Genomic DNA, 21039 nt, shown 5'->3' on the forward strand with positions numbered 1-21039 from the left:
CATGCCCTCATGAAAGACAGCAAGTACACAGACTTCTACTTTGTCTTTTTGTCCGATTTTCAAATACTTCTTGGCTCAAAACAAAGTCTGTGATGTTGTGATTCACCTCAGAGCTGCTTGGTTGGTTCATGGTTGTTCATGGTTCATGGAAATGTCAGAGATCTCAATATGAACATAAACATCTCACATGAAATGCTTCCAAGACCAAATTATCTGAGCTATAATGTCCACATCAATTTTATAGGTCTGCACTCTTACTGTATGCCAACAATTGACTCATTTGTGTCTTTTTATACTTCTACTAAGCAATTTTTGAAGAAATGGTTGAACCAAAGTAAATCTTTAAGGGAAACTTAACTTAACTTCCTCTCAGAACAATGTGGTTACAAACCAGACAGGAAACATGCTTCACAAACTAAAAGAAAAGGACATGACTAAAGATGAGTTACAAGTGGGACATCTTTGGCTATGAAGGTTTCTTCCACAAATCTTCAAGCTGAACTTTAACGTGAGTGCTTTGAGACGATTGACTGCTCCACTGGGCTAAACTGGGACATAAATTAGGCTCGCAGAGTGAAAGTTCACGACCATCTGTCTATTAAGAGATGACAGCTGACCACAAACACCCTCAGCCCTGCGGCACCTTCATGCCATCTGCTGCCATACTGACCCCTGCTGAGACACCACGAGCTATCAGACACTCCTGAAGGACAAACACATCACAGGACAGCTGGACAGACAGACAGACAAAAGAAAGACATACTTTTAATTTATTCCGCACATGCTTTGTTTGTTTTTTCATTCTTATTTCCAAGTAGATTGCTTTTGAATGTTTTGATTAGTGTTTCAAGCAGATCAGAGTTGAGTGTTATGCTGCCTTTACACTCTATCAGAATTATCGGAAATACGAGTTTCCCACTCGGAAGTTGCACATGAATGACCCCTCAAGTCGTATAATTTAGAAACCCAGTTTTCCCATTTGGGAGGAGTGGTAAACTTTCAACATTTTGGAGGAGAGTACAGTTTCTGTAGTGAATGACAGGTATTATTCATTCTTCTAAATAAAGCTAAATAAACCACATAACTGGTAATCAGAAGGTCGCTGGTTCGAGCCCCACAGCCACCACCATTGTGTCCTTGAGCAAGGCACTTAACTCCAGGTTGCTCCGGGGGGATTGTCCCTGTAATAAGGGCTCTGTAAGTCGCTTTGGATAAAAGCGTCTGCCAAATGCATAAATGTAAATAATAACAAACTTCATGGCAAAAAGATTCAAGCGTATGATATTTGTTATGTAAAATCATTTAATTTTAGATAGACAGGATAATAAAGTTGTGGCTGGAGTAGCTCTACAATGTATCAGCAATAGAATGGGGCATTTGTTTACTGTCGGTGCTTTACTGCCACAATGTACACTTCTAGTGTAGACAGCTTCATTGATTATAATTGGATCAAGGGCCGTTTCTGAGCATATGCATATTTCAATAAAGTGAAATCCTACTTGTACCTGAATCCCAAGATGCCTTTGATGCCCCCATATATTTCAATATGGCACCTGAAAATTATGCAGACAAGACAAAATTGGTTGACTGAATCATTTCTAGTGCTGCAACTACCATTAGCTAGCTAGCTAATTAGCTGATATGGAGATAGCATCGAGTCTGTGTGCTAATCTTGGATAACTACATTATCCAAGCTTAGTTATACAGTATAGCTAGTAGAAATGTATGAAAACATGTACCTTTGGAAAAACAGGACACAACTGCAAAATATTAGACTAATTGTTGCAATTTAATGCATGACACGAACAAACACCATCAAGCAATGTAGCTGGCTTACATTCATTTCTTACCAGTGGTATGGCTGCATTTCTCCACCTCTTCCTTTTTCCACTGCCAACATGTAGAAAACACATGAGCATGAACAGTGTGCTTGTCACATGTAGCTACAACTCTCTCCTTGAAGTTTCATTCTCCCTTCCCTCTTGGGCCACACGACTATACACTATATAACTGTCTAATTAAGCCATAACAGCTGCCTTAGTCTTACTCGCAGCTTTAAATAAAAAAAAATATATATATATTTTTTTTTTAATTATCTTGCTTTGCGGGGGCCACCTGGTGGGCCGTTTCTAGCTTTTAAAGCTAGAAACGGCCCTGATCTTTTTTCATTGAACACGATGCGACACTCGCGTCCAGTATAGACAGGGTGTGAGAATACTGTGGTGGAAATGTAGGAGCGGATGGTATTTTTGATTTTTTTATACACACAATAATGCATCTGGTGCGATAACAGAAGTATTTTCCCCATTGGTTTTTTTCTCTAGGATTTTTTAAAAATATATTTTTAAATCCTTCATAAAAGAGTTCAAACCAACCAGCTCCAAAGGTGAATCACAACATCACATTTGTTTTAAGCAAAAAAGTATTTGAAAATCATGGACAGTCGGCAGTCGCTGCAGAGCTCTTTTGGCTGGCTTTGTTCGCCGTGATCCTCTGATTGGTGGATCACTTCAGGATCATGGGTTGTGTAGTTCTTTATCACAAATTCTGCATTCAAACATGATTTTCTTTTTTTTAAAGGTGAAATTTGGCAGACTGATGGCTTCAACAGAAGCATACACCAATCGATTAACCTTGGAGCTCACGCTAGGTCTGTCTTTAAAGGTTTATAAGTTATAGGATCAAATCAATTTACCAATGGAGAAAATAATTTACATTTTTTTCTTCCGGATCCAGAAGGTTGTGCTTTATTCATCATGAAATTCCAATATAATTTAGGACCAATAATATTTAACTGTGGGTTAAGCTATGCAGTGCAACACCACAGCAATGGAAACCACTCAATTAACAAAATGTACTTTCATTCATCGCTGCCACAGCATGCATTCACACTGACCGCAATTATATCATAAGATGTTGCCAAGATGCTGCACTGTTGGTTGTAAGCAGATTTTCCAACTTATCTGCAGAATCCAAATGTAACAGGCAGCAGATCACATGAGCTCCACTGTCTGCACTCCCATTGGTACTCGCAGCACTTCTCATTGAAAATGAATTATTATAACGATGTGTGAACGATCCTATTGACTTATCACCTAGTTAAGACAATATCTTGCTCATATATGTTTTGGAGCTGGATAGGCTAGCACAGAAACAAAGCTTCCACAGAACCATCCTCAACATGGTTTCATTTCTCATTCACTTCAGTTTTATTTTAAAAGTGAAGTGAAAGTATTTCATTTACATGAAAAACTGAACTTGCCCTTAAATAGCACACAACAATGCCTAAGTAAAAGAAAACCTCTTTAATCTACAAAACATTCATTTCAGGCTAAAGAGAGGTACTGGTAAAGAAACAGTTTTTTTCTCTTTAATGTTGTTGTAGGCATCACAATGTCTGAGCCAAGGGAAGAGGGGGAGGAACGAAAGACAGAGAGAGAGGGAGAGAGAGAGGGAGGGGAACGAAGCAAACGAGAGGAGAAAGTGGAAGTGAGCGAGTGTCAGTAAAAAAGGCAGTCTGACTACCAAGAGAAAAAAGAGAGCGCTCAGCAAACAGCTCGCACTCATTGTGTCAGTGCAATTCTGAACACGGACAGCTGGTGCATTTGAGCTGAAGAAAACAGTTTTCAGTGCACAAAAACAGAGGAAGTGGAGAGAAAAGAGATAAGGAGAGGAGAGGTTCTGCGTGGAAAGATGGACTCTGATTCTGGAGATCAGAGTGAGGGAGAACTCTCTCCAGGTAAGACATCCATTCTCTCTCCTTCTTTCTCTCTTCAGTTCTCAAACTCCGTTCAGCAACTGCTGTCTGGCAGCGCAGGCGAGCACAGGCACGTGCTGTTACTTTTCTCATTAGCACATTTAACATTCATCATCATGCTCATCTTCTTTGCCAAGCGTGACAGCCAGAGACGGCGTCTATCCTCTAAACCCTCTTCAGGGCTGTACGCTAGGTCCAGTCTCTTCAGAGCTGTATTTCTTTGGTTGCTCTCTGAGAGGAGCTGTTAATCTGTGATATTTGAGCTCTCTGAACGCAGGGCGTTGGAACACCAGCACACTTTATGACTGGGGTGTCTGATATTCCAAAGGTTTACAGATGACTGCTCATGATACAACCTGTGTGACTGTACAATAGCAACAAACTAAGGGGCAAGAGACCTAAAAAAAGCATAGTAGGTAGTTCCTTGAAATTACGATAAAAGATTTGGTGTGAAAGGAACTGCATGCTGGTACTGATACAAAAAAGTATGATCAATATTTCGTAGTAGCTTTGTATTTACAAGAGAGCCTTCACACATTAAATATCACAAACCAGTCTTATCAACATTTTTGAACTTCTTGAGTTCAAATAACTTCAGCAACTTTCATTTTTTCACTTATTTGCATTTCACTGTTTAAATGGATGATTATTTGCTAAAATGACTTGCCAAACAATGATTTCAGGGACTTGCTTTGGGTTAAATGTTTTACTCAAGGACTCATGTTGACTGAGCAAGATAGTGATCTCAACTTGACCATGTCACCTTGGGATTCACCAGTTAATCAGGCTGGTATATGTATATACTGTATATCAGCCGGATTAACATGACAATGGCAACATGTTTGCAAACCAAAATGATGTGCTTCATTACACGTTTGACTGCAGTTTTACACTTTTGCACAAAAGTATAAGACAAATAATTGATTTCAAGCAGAAAGGGTAAATTCATGATCAGTTTAAAAATATGACTATATAAAAGTAATGAGGACGACTGATATTTATGATATATTCATTGGTATAATCAAAATAATGTAAAATGTCAATGTGATGTACTATGTTTAATTTGTCATAAATCCCATAAAAAAGATTATTTATCGTCCATCACATAAAACAGCTGAAAATAACTGACAAAAGTTTAACTATGAAAAACTGAATAGGCTCCATTATGTGAATGAAGAAAAAGTTGGACCATTACTGTCCATTGTTGCATTTTTGTCTCAAATTTACGAAAGTTTTTAGGGAATGTAATCAGTGTTTAATCAGTAAATATGTGTTATTGTGTCAACTAGCCAGGAATGTTTTGTGCAAATTTAACAAGCGCTGACAGTTAAAATGCATTTTTTCCCCACCAAAACTATTGTTGTGATACAGCTAAGAGTGTCAGCTATTGTTATGTGTATTTTTTTGTATGCTTTTAACAAACATTGCAGTTCTGCTATATCATGCCGGGTCTGGGTCAGAATGTGTAGCTCATATTTTGTTAAACCACTTATTTTATATCTTTCATACAAACATGTGTGTTATTGGGCAAATGAAGTTCTGGTTATGTGTTACCAATGTAATTTCTCGTATCCTTGTGCGTACCATGCAAAATGATTAGGTTTAAAGGCATTGCATAGTCATGACAGGAGTTTACAAATTGGTTAAAACAGACCCATTTAGTTAGCAATTTAATCACAGTATTCTCAAGTTAAGATGTTTAATGTAAAGTGTTGTGTCTATACTTTCGAATTTGCATATGTATTTGAATGTCTATCCATGTGTAGCATTTTGCTCCTTTGACTACCATTGTAGGAGTAGTACTGTAAAATAAATTATTGAGTGCTGTCCATAAAGGGCCAGTGGTTAAGGCTCTGGGTTACTGACCAAAAGGTTGGGGGTTCAAGCCCCAGCACTGCCAAGATACCACTGTTGGTCCCTTGAGCAAGACCCTTGACCCTATCTGATCCAGGGGCAAAAAGGAGTGAATTTGTAAATTATATTCACCCTTTGCTATATTGAAAGCATTACAACTACAAATTATATGATGTTTTACCATGTGAATTTCATTGTTATTTGAAAATGTACAGTCATTTCAAATCAATTGATCGTAAGACGCTCCAAAGAAGTTGAGATAGGGGCAATTTAAGACTAACAATAATATGACGAGTTAAAATAACAAGGCGATGTGAAACAGGGTGAGGCAATTGTGTCAACAGCACTCGCCGCTGCATCCACAGATGCAAGTTAAGACTTCACTAGGCAAAGCAGAAGCCATACATCAACACAGTACAGAAGCGCTGCCGACTTCTCCAGTCTCGGTCTCGGTCTCATCTTAGATGGAAAGTAGAACAATGGAACTGTGTTTTTTGGTCTGAAGAGTCCACATTTCAAAAACTCAGCTGTCATGTTATCTGGATCCAAAGAGGAAAATGACCATCCAAGCTGTTATTATCATCAGGTCCAAAAGCCAGTGCATTTCAGTGCCCATGGCATGGGTAACTCACACATCTGTGAGAACATTATGAATGCAGAGAGATATGTACAAGTTTTGTAGCAACATTTACTGCAATCCAGCACCATTTTTTCCAGGGACGTCCAGGAATTTTCCTGCAGAACAACTTCAAACCACATACTGACCAGATTACAAGTGTAAGGCTGTGTGAGCAGAGAGTGCGGGTGTTAGACTGGCCTACCTGCAGTCCTGACCATCTCCAATTGAGAATGTGTGGTGCATTATGAAGCGCACAATACGCCAACGAAGACCCTGTACAATTGTGCAGATGAAGACCTACATAATGGATGAAAGGGGACAATTCCACTTTTTAAACTTAACAAACTTGTGTCTTAAGTGCCCAAATGCTTAATAAGTGTTATTAGAAGAAATGGTGATGTTTCACAGTGGTAAACACTCGACTGTCTCAACGTTTTTGGAGCGTGTTGCAATCATCTGACATGAAATTACTGTATATTTAAAAAAATATATGAAAAACATCATATAATGTGTAGATGTAGTGCTTTCAATATAGCAAAGGGTGAATATAATTTACAAATTACTCCTTTTGTTTTTACTAGCATTTTTCATACAGTCCCAACTTTTTCGGAATTGGGGTTGCATGAAAGTCAGGAAAATGTTTTCATCTGTCTGCCATCATGTCTCGATCACTTTGTTCCTCTTGCTCTCCATTTTACTGTCTCTCTCAACTTTGCTATAAGTTAAAAGGCAAAAAGCCCATAAAATAGGCTAGTGCTGTTGGATCCTGGACTGCTGGGCAACTACGAGCCCGTTGCTGATGTAGCATAAATGTGGTAATGTCAGTTGTGCATGTGTAAGTCATTAAATTAGGGGCGTCCATCAGACCGGCTCGTTTCTGTATTTGGGCTCTGAGAGTTGCTCAGTATGCCTCACTGAGGGAAAGTTTGAGGTCCTCAGGCTACTGTGAGGTTTAGATGAAGGTCTCATTTAGAGATCTCTGGGGTTCTGGACTTAAGTGTTTATACTCTTCTGTGGTTTATTTTTCTTTGTTTTTTTGTTTTATTGGCTGACTAAGTCACCAGTTTACCTCAAGTTTCAGCCTCATACAGCATGCCTGCAGACCACCCAGAGTCCATTCACTCACATCTGATGCATACTGCACTCAAAAATGGCAAGAACTGGCTGAAATAGGCAATTCCAGTCTAATTGGCTAACGCAAGTTTTGTGTGGCATAGGCTTCATTTCAGTCTGCCTGGAAACATAGTCATGTTTACAAGGTACCGGGTTGAAACAATGAGTGCTTCTGAGGAAGAACTAATCACTGGATTTGCCCAAGTTTACCAGGTTAGTGCCATCAAAAGGTGCACTTTGAAAGTTTTGTTTGAACGTTAACTAATTATCCAAGACTTGCAGAACTGTATATTATGCTTTATGTCTAACTAATAATTATTACATTTGGACACATATATTCTGATCACAAAATCTACACACAGTATCGGCTATTTTTCTGTTCATGAGACTGACTGCCACACCATATGGTTAGGGTAAGGTTTAGGGTTATACCGATGGTATATGCATCTAAAGCCATAAGTATGCATTATTTCAACTTACATTTTTTTTTAAATTGTGTTTAATATTGGGATTTCTGGTTATGATCTACACTACCCATAATTCTTAACAGAACACATCAACCAATTGTAGAATTATGGCAAACAAACCCTATCAGCGACCGCCCATTCCATGACCAACTGTGAATGATGCAATCAAGTCACTCCCCCTACACTCTCAAACTACTTACTGTTTATATCTAAATGTTCTGCAACGCAATTAACAAATATATTGTTTTTATACTTATAATCTACTTAAATCAGCAGTTTAATATTTGTACACTTTTTTATTTGGTCATGCCATTCGCAATGCTTCATGGGACTGTAGTTAATTCCCTTTTGAAAGACGTTAAGTAAACGTAAAGAGTCTTTTTGTCAGTTTGTCTTTTATTAATTCACTTTATGAAATCCCAATAGAAAAAAATGAATGGGACTATGAACCAAGATGGCTGAAAATGTGGGTGGGCACTGTTGTGCTCTATTTTTACCATCTATTTCAGATAATCCCACACCTAAATGGTACATAAAACAAAATTGACAGTTTTTCAGTCATACGGTAGAATAGCATCCACATGCTTCTGTTCTACACAAGCTCATATATTCTTTCTCTCATACACATGCTGTACTCATGATGAGTAACTGCAGAGTTGATTAGAGACATCACAACACACAGAACCACATGTTAGATGAAAGCAAGCAGAAAAGCAAAACAACTCACAGTTTGTGTAGCGTTTGTACATGTGTGTCAGCACGAGTCCTCTGGGAAATAGAAACGGCAGACTGTTTGGAATGTCTATTTTTCCAAAAGCCAGCAGTTTTGAGTGGATACTGCTGAAACATTGTGCTTTGGCTCAGAGTGTGTGTTTTAGTAATCAAAGGTCTTGATCATCTACCTGGGAAATCTTTAGACTGTTTTTCCAGAGAATTGGTTTGCATGCATGTGTTTGTTGTGTCAGCACGCTTGAGCCTTTATATCTGAACATAGACAGTCTGGAGCATACTGACAATACTGTTTAGGGAATAATAAATGTGCATGTGTGTATGTGAATGTGTTTGTGTGTATGTGCATTCCACGGGCTCAAAGCCATTTGGTAAAATGGAACAAAAAAATGATAATAAATGGACTTGAGTGGCATATTGCTTTTATAAAACAGCAACAACAGCACTATAGTAAAAGAGCAATGTTCAATACACAATAAAAATAAATAAAAATCAAACTATTCTTTTGAAAAGGAATTTTGTTTGTTATCTTGTAAGCTGTTTTGGGTTTCCAAGCAATGTAGCAACTTGGCGCCTTGATATAAAGTGGGCGGTCATAGATGTGTCTTTATATTATATTGACCTCAAACGTGGCTCATCCAATCAGAATTTAGAGTCTGAACCAAAGTCCCTTTCTAGGCAAGTCAGTCCACTCGACGGCCATCTTGGGAATGCTCCAGGGCAGCTATGTTCTATATATTTAAGTACCACAACAGAATCTACTTGATTTGGGAAAGACCGAAATCTCCAAAACAGTTGGTCAAGATTACGATCAAAGAACATATTTCAAATCAGCTGTAAAATCAGACAATGGTATTATAAATCGTGCTTCTTTAGATCAGATCAAGCAAAATAAAATCTGTTTTTTTGTTTTTCTGGATGATCCAGCTAAAGTGATTGGCTCTTTTACCTGTAAGGCTGGAACTTTCTTTTCTTTGCGTTCCAATTTCTCCCATTCATTTTGAGACAAGTACACCATGTCAGACTAAATAGACTCTGCTCTATACCAGCTGGTATTGGAAAACACTTCTTGCTCTTTTATTCAGCCTGCCTCATGAGCATTATGTGACCATGGTAACTTTTATGCAAAACAAAATTGCTTGCCTTATTATATGTTTGGCTGCTGTTTCCCAGTGAAATGTCCATCTGGGGGCGCCAAAATTGAGCTGGATAGTGTGGTCCAGTAGCAATGCCTAATCAACATCACAGAAACTCAGTGACCATTAACGATTTAATCAGTCAGTGTAAATGCCCCTGAAGAATTTATCATTTAAACATTACAGACTTCACTTTTAAAAGAGTTAAATCAAGTCTGGATCCATGTAAGATGCGCAAGTGTTCTGAAATCAGCTCAATCCAACCAGAGTAACAAGCTTATAAAGACTCACTCAAGTTGACCTATGACCTGTTGCACCACATGACCAACCAGCAGTCATCATTACACATACATATTGCAGAGAGAGATCAAGAACAGAATGAAGAAAAAACTCTCTTTTCGCTCTCTCTCTCTCTCTCTCTCTCTCTCTCTCTCTCTCACTCTTTCCCTATCTCTCTCTCACCTATATTTTGTGGATCTGTGCACTGCCAGTGAAAAATCTGCCCTCCAAAAAGTTAATAGGACAAAGATTCGGAACTGGACAGATCAGGAATGAGAGAGAGAGTGCTTTCCCTTTCTCGCAGCATGAAAAGTTGGTGTGTGTATGTGTGTAAGTGAGAGAAATAACCATCTCAACACTATTCTGAGCTACTTGGCACTCTGTGTTTTATTCTGGAAAGTAGAAACAGTCATAATTTTAGCTCAAAGACATCAAGAGAGGGGAGAGAGAGAAAACAGAGCATTTTGCTGAAATGGGGGAATATTTCTCATCCACATTTAACAACATCACATCAGTGAAAACAGACAAAAACATTAGTGGCTATAACTATCTCTTTCTCCCCAAGGCGTTCCACAGTTATTTATTTTCCATTCTCTTGTTTAACAGAGGAATGCTGTCGTAAGCACTGTTAATTGAACTGCTTGTGGTCTGTCAGGGCTTTATTAGTAAGTCACCATGTTTACAGCTTGCCTAAATAGTTCAGATAATAACAATAATATGTAGATTTGCATTTCCTAAAGCTAAGGCAGCAAAACCATTGTGTTAAAGGAATTGAATACAAGTTAAGCTCAGTCAAAGCATTTGTGGCATATTGTTGATAACAACAAAAAATATTTTTAACTCGTCCCTCCTTTTCTTTAAAAAAAAAAAAAGAGCAAAAATCGAGGTTACAGTAAGGCACTTACAATGGAAGTGAATGGGCCAATTTTGTGAAACTTTAACCTCTTAACTCTGAAGCATTTTTGGGCTGCCGCCAGTAATGTTTCACACTCAAATTTAAAAGCTACATACTGCTACATACTGTGGACTAAAAATTGGTCTCATTTTGTTCAGACCCCCCTCTCCACCACCAAATAAAAAAAGACTACATAGTAGTCTCATAATATAGTATATGTTTACAGTCTTATGATGTTGTTGTTGTCCCAATTTTGTAAGAATGTAATTTTGGTTCTGTTCACCCCATCTCCCTCCAAATAGTCTTATTTTATTCCACTAGATGGCAGGAAGTACTAGAAAAAGAGCTTCCATCACAAATATTCCTGAAATGTAGGTGGCGCTATAACACATTTTATCCCTCGCAGATGTGTTTTCTGCCTAATTTTCTGTTCTTGCACCACCACCATTTTTACATTGAATATCTCGGCCTCTGAGTGGACTAGAAGCTCAATTTAGAAAGCTGAAATCCTCCCCTTTGCGATGATGTATAACATTTTAATAGTATAGTATATTATAGTATAGTATAGTATTACATTAATAGTCGATAACATATATTTCCGATGATTTATTTAGCATGCTTTTCCTGCAGCACAGCATATTTTGTTCTGGACATCTAAGATCTAAGATATAACGTTGGATTATACACAAGAGCAAGCTCACAGACAAGTAATCAATGGCACATTTTTTAGAGAACTTCCAAAGGTAAATGCAGATTTAAAATATTTTGCTATTTTGGCTTACAGCAGCAGTTATCAGAGCATAAAAGAGACTTTTGTCATTTATGTCTTACAAATATTATATTTCACTTTGTGATTCTTTTGAAATTGATAAACTGTACAGTCATGCTAATTTAAAGACTTTTATATTCATATTTCTGCCACATTACCACTAGGTGGCGTTTATTTGCGACACAGATTTTTTAAGGCCTTTTTTGTTATTTTAAGTAACATAAATGCAGAAGTGTTGGTTATCTATGACAAGTTCAGATTCTGTATGTATACAGGGACTTGAGCATTTTAAGCATACACTTTTTATGTTGAAATCATGTTAACATACATATTGTTTAGGTCTTGTGTCTATATTTTTAAAACAGAGTATTTAACGTTTACGGATTAGCCCACGTTCACTTCCATAGTGCCTCACTGGAAGCCAGATTTTTGCTTTTTTGAAAAGAAAGGAGGGACGAGTCAAATCTACTGTTAATTGGTAATCAACATTATGCCACAAATGTCTTTTAGCTCTTTCTAAAGAGTTGGGGAGTAACAGAATACATGTAACGGGATTACATATTTAAAATACAAAATATAAGTAACTGTATTCCACTACAGTTACAATTTTAATATTTGGTAATAAGAATACAGTTACATTCAAAAAGTATTTTGATTACTGAAGAGATTACTTTGCATTTTATTGTCATTTGTTTCATTTAATATTTAGTGCTTTCAGATAAAAAACATTTATACATATTAATGATGTGATCCAAAGAGCATTTGAACAGCAGTGAAACACTTTCTTATGATGTGTTACATTCATACGAGCAGACAGAGAAGTACATGTGAAGTAAGTTTGGAGCAGAAGAAATAGAAATAAACCTTGTGTAAATTGTTAGCTTTATGCTAAGCTAAAATGCTATTTCTAGCCATTCTACATGCACATGTTACCAGACATGACATTTGTAAGACATTTGATATAAGGACAAAAATCATATTCTTGATAATAATTTTTTTATTTTTTTTCCTGTTTTTCCGTTTTTTCAGAGAATGTTTTTTAACATGTGTATTTTGTCTTACTGTACTGGAAGAGTTTTTCTAGCCAAAACAAGAGAACAAATCTACTAGTGCTGAAGAAGTTATCCAAAGTATTTAGAATACGTTACTGACCTTGAGTAATCTAATGGAATACATTACAAATTACATTTTAAAGCATGTATCCTGTAATCTGTAGTGAAGTACATTTCAATAGTAACCCTCCCAACCCTGTATTTCTATTAGTTTATCAGAATTTTTACAGAAGAAAACACTCACTGCATCAGACTGAAGGAATTGTTAATCTCCTTGCGCCATTCTCCAAATTAATAATAAATAATAAATATATGGCTTCTGTAATTATAAAAGAATCCATTTAGAGAGCTGTAAGAGTGAATGAGATACAACCCCCCCTACACACACACACATTAGAGTTATGGGAAAGCTGGCAGGCCTGACTGGAGCTGAGAGCTTTTCTGGACAGGAAGTGACCCACTGAGTTTGAGACCGCAGTCTGTCTGTGGCGGGGGGGGGGGTGTCTGCGCTGAGTTGAGTAGTCTTTCACTGGACGTGTATTTGGTTATTTCTGACCTAGTTATACCAGTCTTGTTAGTACAAAATTGAATAATGTCCCCAGAAGCTAAATCTGATAAAAACCTCAGGTAACACCTCATATTAACTACACTGTTTAAAGTATTTATAAAGCATTCATTTATTGTTAATGTATTAATTATGCACTATTGTTCTTAAGTCATTAGTACATTAATTGACTATATGCCAATAGTATGTTATTCTTTAATATTCACAGTAGCAAATTATTTATTGTTTAATATGATCAGGGATAAGCAGTTTCATAATGGTTTTCTTCCTTAGAAAACAAACAGATAACCATGTCTAATGTATTTCAGTTGATGCAAAACAAGTGTTTATGACAGAGATGTCAAACATACAGCCAGCAGGATAGATATGCGGGTGACACAACACAAGCTTATATCAGTCTGATGAACTCATTTAATCAGTCAGAGCGGCTGAATTCTTTTCAGAGTTTTGTGAATAATAGGGTTCAAAACTAGTTTTGCATAGAGTTACTATGAATGCAAACTTTAATACAGTGAAAAAGACACTATTAGCATAACATATATATACATATAAATAAATATAAATGTCCAACATTCTTGTGAATGTCCCATGTACTAAAAATAAAATATTTGATGTCATGAGTGTACCTTTATTGACTATTACTATTATTTTGAATGGTCATGGAAAATGAAGCAATGTGATAATTTTACCTGGTCGCATAAAGTAATCCATTAATTTACCTGATGAACTTTCACCTTTTGCTGACCCTTTATGCTTTGCAGAGCTAATGTGTGCTTCTAAATAACTTGCACCTTTATTAGCAACTGACACATAAGTGCCAGCTTTACATTGTCATACATTCTGCTTCCCACGGAGCTCCACCTGGACCAAAGCATGGACATTTTTTGTGCAAATCTTCTGTAAATTTGCCCTTTCGTTTGGGCATTGTTTCCAACTTTTGCTGATACTGTCAAGCAACTGTTTGATGCCGAAAACAACAGTGTTCGTGGAGAGATTGACAGGAAGGAATTTGGCTAATAGTTGTTGCAAGCCTCTTATAAACCGACCAATTGGTGTGTGAGACTTACAAAGAGGGGTTAAAGCAATGCAAATATGCACACGCACACACAATTAAGTATTAGACCAGATGCGCATCATAATGCAACTAAATATATCCTGGACAGAGTAAAATTAAGGCTCCGCCTTTCAAAACGACACAAAATCTGACTGCACTGCTTGGCTATTATGAATAGACTTTGGAGACAGGCTCATTTTGTTTACAGGACTCTAATATATAAGATCATATACAGTTTTACAGCATGAATGCTGCTCAGATTATATAGTTTGTTGAAGAATGATGATGAAGGGTAAATCTTTCAGGCGAGATCGCATGTAAACAATGGAGAATATATCAATATTTCTCAGATTTATCACTTTTATTGACAAAAAGTGCTATTCTGTGTTTTTCAATGAACGCTTGACATGGACAATTGACCCAAGTGTGTTGAACTGGATTCATCTGGCGATCGTGTTTTCATAATAAAGGTATGAAGTCTCATTTTGATATTGCATGTTTTCATTTGTACTCCTGGAACAAATAACAAAATTTCTGTGTCTGGAGCATTGCTATCAAGAAACAGAGATCGGATATCAATGTTGAACCCTTAGACCTTTGAAAAGATGTAAAATTTGTTAACATTAATTACATTTATAGATGGTAAATTCTATATTAAATGTAAGCAGAGTGACGTCACCACCGCGTGCAGGCGATTGCGTATCAACGGGTTAAATAGATAATCCAAGATTTTGACTTTAGTAGTTGATGAAACATAAGATCACAACTGTAACTTTAAATATAAGTGGAAAAGAGACCAGTTTGATTTGCATTAACTATAATTGACGTGCATAATTCTATTAAAACATCAGTGGCTCTCCACACGAAATACCCTGTGACAGATCTTCAACGACGTGCTGTTTCATCTCCAATAAGGTTGGAATCCTTGTACGTATCACATATGAAGAATAATGAATGAATGATAGTAAAAATGAAATGAGGAAAGTGCATGTCATGATACCTGTAAGAGGGTGATTGGCAGGTCGGTGTACGGTGACAGGATATACGTAACAATGTGAAAGAAGGGTCTTTTGTTTCAAGGCGCAATTAATGATGTGATAGTCTATAAGGTATATTCTATGTGGTAAAATTGCCCAAATTTTGATTGGGACATTTTTTATACCAACCCTACCTAAATCTGGGCCTATGTTTTAAGAAGTCTTTAACTTCTAAAAAAGCCGCAAGTCGTACTTTAGATAAGATGTATGGTTTGTGTAAGGTGTTTTATATCATCTGTTTCACTGAGGCAACTGTGAGTGCTGCTTACCTACAGTATGCAAAACCTGATAACCAAATATAACCAAACGATAAAAGCTTAAAAGCTCTAACTTATGTCCCTGTGATAGAGACAGAGAGAGAAATTACATTACTTAAAACATCTAGAAAGGGAAGTTTGAATTCAGGCAGGTCAGATTATAAGAAACTGGCTTCACGTATCTACAGTAAGTGTGTTTCTCTTTATAGTATGGCAGATGTCTGTGGTCTGATCACAGAGGTCCATCAGCACTGAAACAGAAGAACACTAATATTAAATCAAGTTGTACAAGTGAGGTATCAGGGCTCATCTGGCATTTCAAAATCTGTTGGGGAGGATACTAAAACTGTTAGCTACCATTTAAAAATCAGCTGCCGGGTGCAAAGATCCTGTGGTTTGTTCAGAGTCTGGAAAACGCACGTGTGTGCCAGACAAGAGGGAGCATAATTCAGCCCTCAAAGCGTTCCTTAAATCCATATAATCACCCTGGGCTGTTTCTGCTTCTTTTCTGAAGGGGAACACTTATATTTGGCAGTGGTTGGCCAGTTATCTTTCTGGTTTTCTTCCTTTGTTGTTCACCTCAGCAGCTTCTCAATGTGATATATCACAACAGCAGATAAACAGAGTGACATTTCACTCTTTAAATGTATTATGTCTGGCCTTTGAGTATCTTCAGTGCATATTCCATCATTAGATTTGATTTCAAACATGTGCTTCTCTGTGCAAGATGGGGAATTGCCCAATGCATATTAGCAATTTGTGGGTGTGTTTGTGCTACTTTACCTACTTTGCATAGTAATTTAATGTGAGGAACAATTGGACCAGATGACATTCTATGAGCCAGTTTATGGCAGAGCCTCTTCCTAACTGTCAAGGCAAAGAAAAGTGGCTCCATTTTGACTGGATCATGGCAGGACCAAAACAAACAAATGTCAAGCACAGTGTGACAAAGGACTCTGTCACCGGCCGGGACAGCACTCACACTCACACTCACACTCACACTCCCACTCCCACTCCCGCTCCCTTATTGTTCACTACACGTCATCTCCACACACTCTTACAGTTCTTTAGCTTTTCCCTCGGGTGCACACTTGGGATTCGCTACCGCTAATCTCATACACACATACAGTCTCACTATACATTGAATATCTCCGCTATTCATCCTCTCAATAACCACACGCACTCACCAGATACGTTTAATCAATACATCTATATTACTTATCTGTATATTTGTTGTCTTTGTCTGTGTTTGTGTTGTGGATTATGTGCCACGTCATGTCTTCCGGGTCCAGTCCACCAAGGGTACGGCAAGCACAAGGGGCTAAACACAAGCGCCGGATCATGAATCCTTAAATCAGAGAGTTTTCCGCACATCGCCTGTGCGATGTCTCTGGCGGCTGGACTGTCCTATGCGTTTATGTGTCTGGGGGAGGAGGGGAACATTCCTGTTGTTCGTTTATGAAGAATAACAATAGAGAGTGTGAAAAAGATGTATATTTATGTTATGTTTTGTATATTATATATGTATATAATGATGTTTACTTACCTGTTTGTAGATGGCTCTTGCTTACATTTGGGGGAAAAAGAGAGTAGTGGGAGTTTGGAGTTGTAGTGTGTTGTGCAAGTGAAATGGCAATGGAATTTATTAGTGCGATCCTTTTAGTAGAAGGAAATCCAGCTAAGAGCTGTAAATATTTAATCTATTATTTTTTTCTCTCATCCACTATTTTTATAAACATTTTATTGTGCACTTTTTGGGACTCTATAAATAAACATCCTTGCATCTTATGTGCTATTGTGGCTGAGTCATCATTCTTGTGCAGAAAGCCACTACCATCACGCCTCATAACAACAGTCATCAGATAAGCTGCTCGGACAACTTCTAACTATGTAATATGTAAAATATGCAAATGTTCCGCACAGAGAGGGGAGGATGAGCCACATTGTGTTTGCCCCCAGCCAATCATAGCCCTGAAACAAGAAGCGCCAAACAGAAATCAGATAATAGTCATACTTTGCCATTGCTACATCCAGTTATCCACAAGCATCTTTCCATCCTATGCACTTTTATTTACCGATTCATTTATATTATTCTTTTAGCATATTAGTACCATTTTGTAGTTATTCTTGTTTATTTTTTTGTAAATAAAACAAATTTTATTAAAACTGTGTTCCTTACAGAATACAGAAGAGCTCTAAAGAGTTAGGCTGAATCTCATGAATCCTTCAGAATAGTCACATGACCAGCTCAGGGTTTAGTTCAAGTTTACACCATTTTTCACAATTAAATAACTCTGACCAAGCTGTATAATTTACAAGCACTGATAAGCAAATCATATCTGTCAATGAGTTTGCTGTAGCAATGAGGTCATCATTTATATGGGGTTTGGAGAAGATTTCAAAATGCATGGCACAACTCTAACCGGGCCAAAACACAAAGCAAAAGTGGAGTGGTGGTGGCGTAGTGGCTAAAGCACAGGGCTGTTAATCAGAAGGTCCACCACCATTGTGTCCTTGAGCAAGGCACTTAACTCCAGGTTGCTCTCGGGGGGGATTGTTCCTGTAATAATTGCACTGTAAGTCGCTTTGTATAAAAGTGTCTGCCAAATGCATAAATGTAAATGTAAAAGAATTGTGTAAAAGCATAACGCAGGTCAACAGTCCACATACCGTCAAAAGTAGCCTACACATTATACAACTGTACATCAAATTAGCCTGACCTAAAAACTCTTATGCAGTCAGTGAATCAGAGAGATCTGAAATACCACACAATAAACTGATAAAAGAATAAAACTATCATCTCGAGACAAAATCCAGCAATTAATTGAACTGATATGTGTGATAATGTCTAATCAAACATAACAGGAAAGCTAACTTGTGGAAAAAACACATGCAGTCACAGAATAAGTTTAACTTTAACCATCATAACCTCAATGTGTGTGACGGTGACAGCTTTTCCAAACCCCAGTGGGCTGCCTCATTACATAGGCTGCTAAATGAATGACCAATTCTAACCGATATGGAAACATCTTAACCCTTGTGCTGTGTTGACATGTTTTGTTTATTGTCAAAAAATGACTGTTCTATTAAAAATTGCTTATAAATCTCTCATTATGCTTTATTATCACAAAATATTGGATTAGATCTTTTTGTCAACTTGTTTTCTTTCAAAACTTTTTGGAACTTATTGATCGTAGGCCTCATTGACCTGAGATTATGCGCCTCAATTTTTGAGTGAATTTTTTTTTTTGTGGATAATTTTGGCAATATTGCATAAAATATAAAACATTCTGTACTATTTATCACACAAGTGTGCTTTAATGTTTAACCAGGGAGTTTGTTTTGAAATGCTTTTATTTTGTACAAAATGGCACAAAGTAACACTTGTGGTGTTCCCGGTCAAAAATGACCGGCCACTGAAAATGAATGGCGGAAAAAAATAAGAGAACAATTGTGTGTTCAGGAGCACACACACACACACACACACACATGCATACTAGCACACACACGCACACAAACATGTTCACGTAGACACACACAAACTTTTTGAGTATTACATGCTTTCTTACATGTTCATGTTCACATATGTGCATGTGTGCTTGCAAACATAAAGACCTCGGACCTGTGCCCATGCACACACACACACACACACACACACACACACACACACACACACACACACACGCATACTAGCACACACACATGCTCACGTACACACACAAACTCTTTTGAGTATTACATGCTATCTTTTTCACAGAGATGAATTTTATCCTACCCTGAACTGCATCCAACATCCATCCATTCAACATTAAGACACACGCACGCACGCACGCACGCACGCACGCACGCACACACACACACACACACACACACACACACTTTCCAACAGAATCTTTCTTTGATGAACATTGTGTGTTTCAAATGCAGAGCACACATTTGCAAGGCACATGCAAAAAGCTATTGTCAGTCATATGCATGAAGACACAAAACCACCAGTGGTTTGTTGATTTGGTTTGTTGTTGATTAGAAAATATAACAGAAATATGAACAATGTTGGTATTTTTGTTCCATGAAATGTCCTTTATCTGAGTATTAATGTGTAAATAGGCTTAGGCCAGTTTTCTTTGTCACAATGTTCAGATTTGACAGGGAACACCACAATTCTATTGATTCTATTGGAGAGGGGTCACTGTGGGGCAAAGACAGCCCTGGTGTGTGTGTGTGTGTGTGCATGCAAGTTTGTAGGTGTGTGTGTGTGTGGTTGAATGGATGTTGGATGCAGTTCAGGGTAGGATAAAGTTCATCTTTGTGAAAAAGAAAGCATGTAATACTCAAAAGAGTTTGTATGTTTTTATGTGTGCATGCACGTGTGTGTGAGTGTGTGTTAGTGTGCATGTGGGGAGCGGTAGTGTAGCGGTTTGCGTGCTGTGCTACGAACCTGGCGACCTGAGTTTGATTCCCGCTCATGGCCAACACTGTTATCTGAACTGGTCCTGGGCCTCCCCTAGGTTGACTCAGCCTAAAATGAGTACCTGGTGTGGTGTGTAAATCATTGCCACTGGGGAGACAAAGGTGGTTGGGTGTGGTGCTGGCCACCCACCCCCTTGTGTACTGTTCTGGCCTTCATAGGTGCTTGCTAACAGCACTTGCCCCTACAGTCTGTTAAGGCTAAATGGGGGATCTTTGTCTTTGTTGTGTGTATGTGCACAGTTCTGAGGCCTTTATGAGCAAGCACACATGCTCATATGTGAACATGAACATGATGAACATACTCCTGAACACAAAATTTTTGTCTTATTTTTGATAATTTAATTTATCTTAAATTAATTCTGAATTTATATCCACCATTCATTCTTAATGGCCGGTCATTTTTAACCAGGAACACCACAATTATGACTTTGTGCCATTTTGTACAAAATAAAATCATTTCAAAACAAACTTCCTGGTTAAACATTAAATCACACTAGTGTGATAAATAGTACAGAATGTTTATATATTTTATGAACAAGTTCCAAAAAGAAATACAAAACCAGTGTTAATTGAAAGAAAACAAGTTGGCTAAAAAGATCTAATCCAATATGAAAGATTTTTAAGCTATTTTTATAGGGAACACCACAAAAGTTGCAGTCAACTCAGACACAAACACACCCCTTACACTTTGCTGCCGGTTACCGGGGAAATTGAGCAGCGATCTTAACTTACTGATAATAGCACATCATGGTTTTTGCTTATGGTGAGTCTGTACCTGTTGAGAAAAGAGCGAGAACTCTAGAAGCATCCGAGTCTCATTGTATTAAGTAGTGATCACCTCAGCGATATTAAGCGTGAAATGACAAGAAATTACACCACAAGAAATCAGATTTGAAAGAGAAACAATTGAAAACAAAAGAGATTTCTGATTATTTTTCCTAAGGGATTTACCCTCTTTAATCTTTGCATCTTTCTTTTCTTGTCTC

General features: G+C 37.6%; 1 protein-coding gene across 1 annotated transcript in view; it reads left to right on the forward strand.

Moving 5' to 3' along the window:
- Positions 1 to 3484: 3484 nt before the first annotated feature.
- LOC127661722 (tumor necrosis factor alpha-induced protein 8-like protein 3) overlaps positions 3485 to 21039 on the forward strand; it is a 42492-nt gene continuing 24937 nt past the window's right edge. Inside the window, exon 1 of the mRNA XM_052152562.1 lies at positions 3485 to 3739. Within this exon, the coding sequence (XP_052008522.1) occupies positions 3694 to 3739 (46 nt within the window). The 5' untranslated portion in view covers positions 3485 to 3693. The remainder of the gene's footprint in view (positions 3740 to 21039) is intronic.

This window comes from Xyrauchen texanus, chromosome 21 (genome assembly GCF_025860055.1).
Source record: "Xyrauchen texanus isolate HMW12.3.18 chromosome 21, RBS_HiC_50CHRs, whole genome shotgun sequence".
In the NCBI taxonomy this organism is placed as follows: Eukaryota; Metazoa; Chordata; class Actinopteri; order Cypriniformes; family Catostomidae; genus Xyrauchen; species Xyrauchen texanus.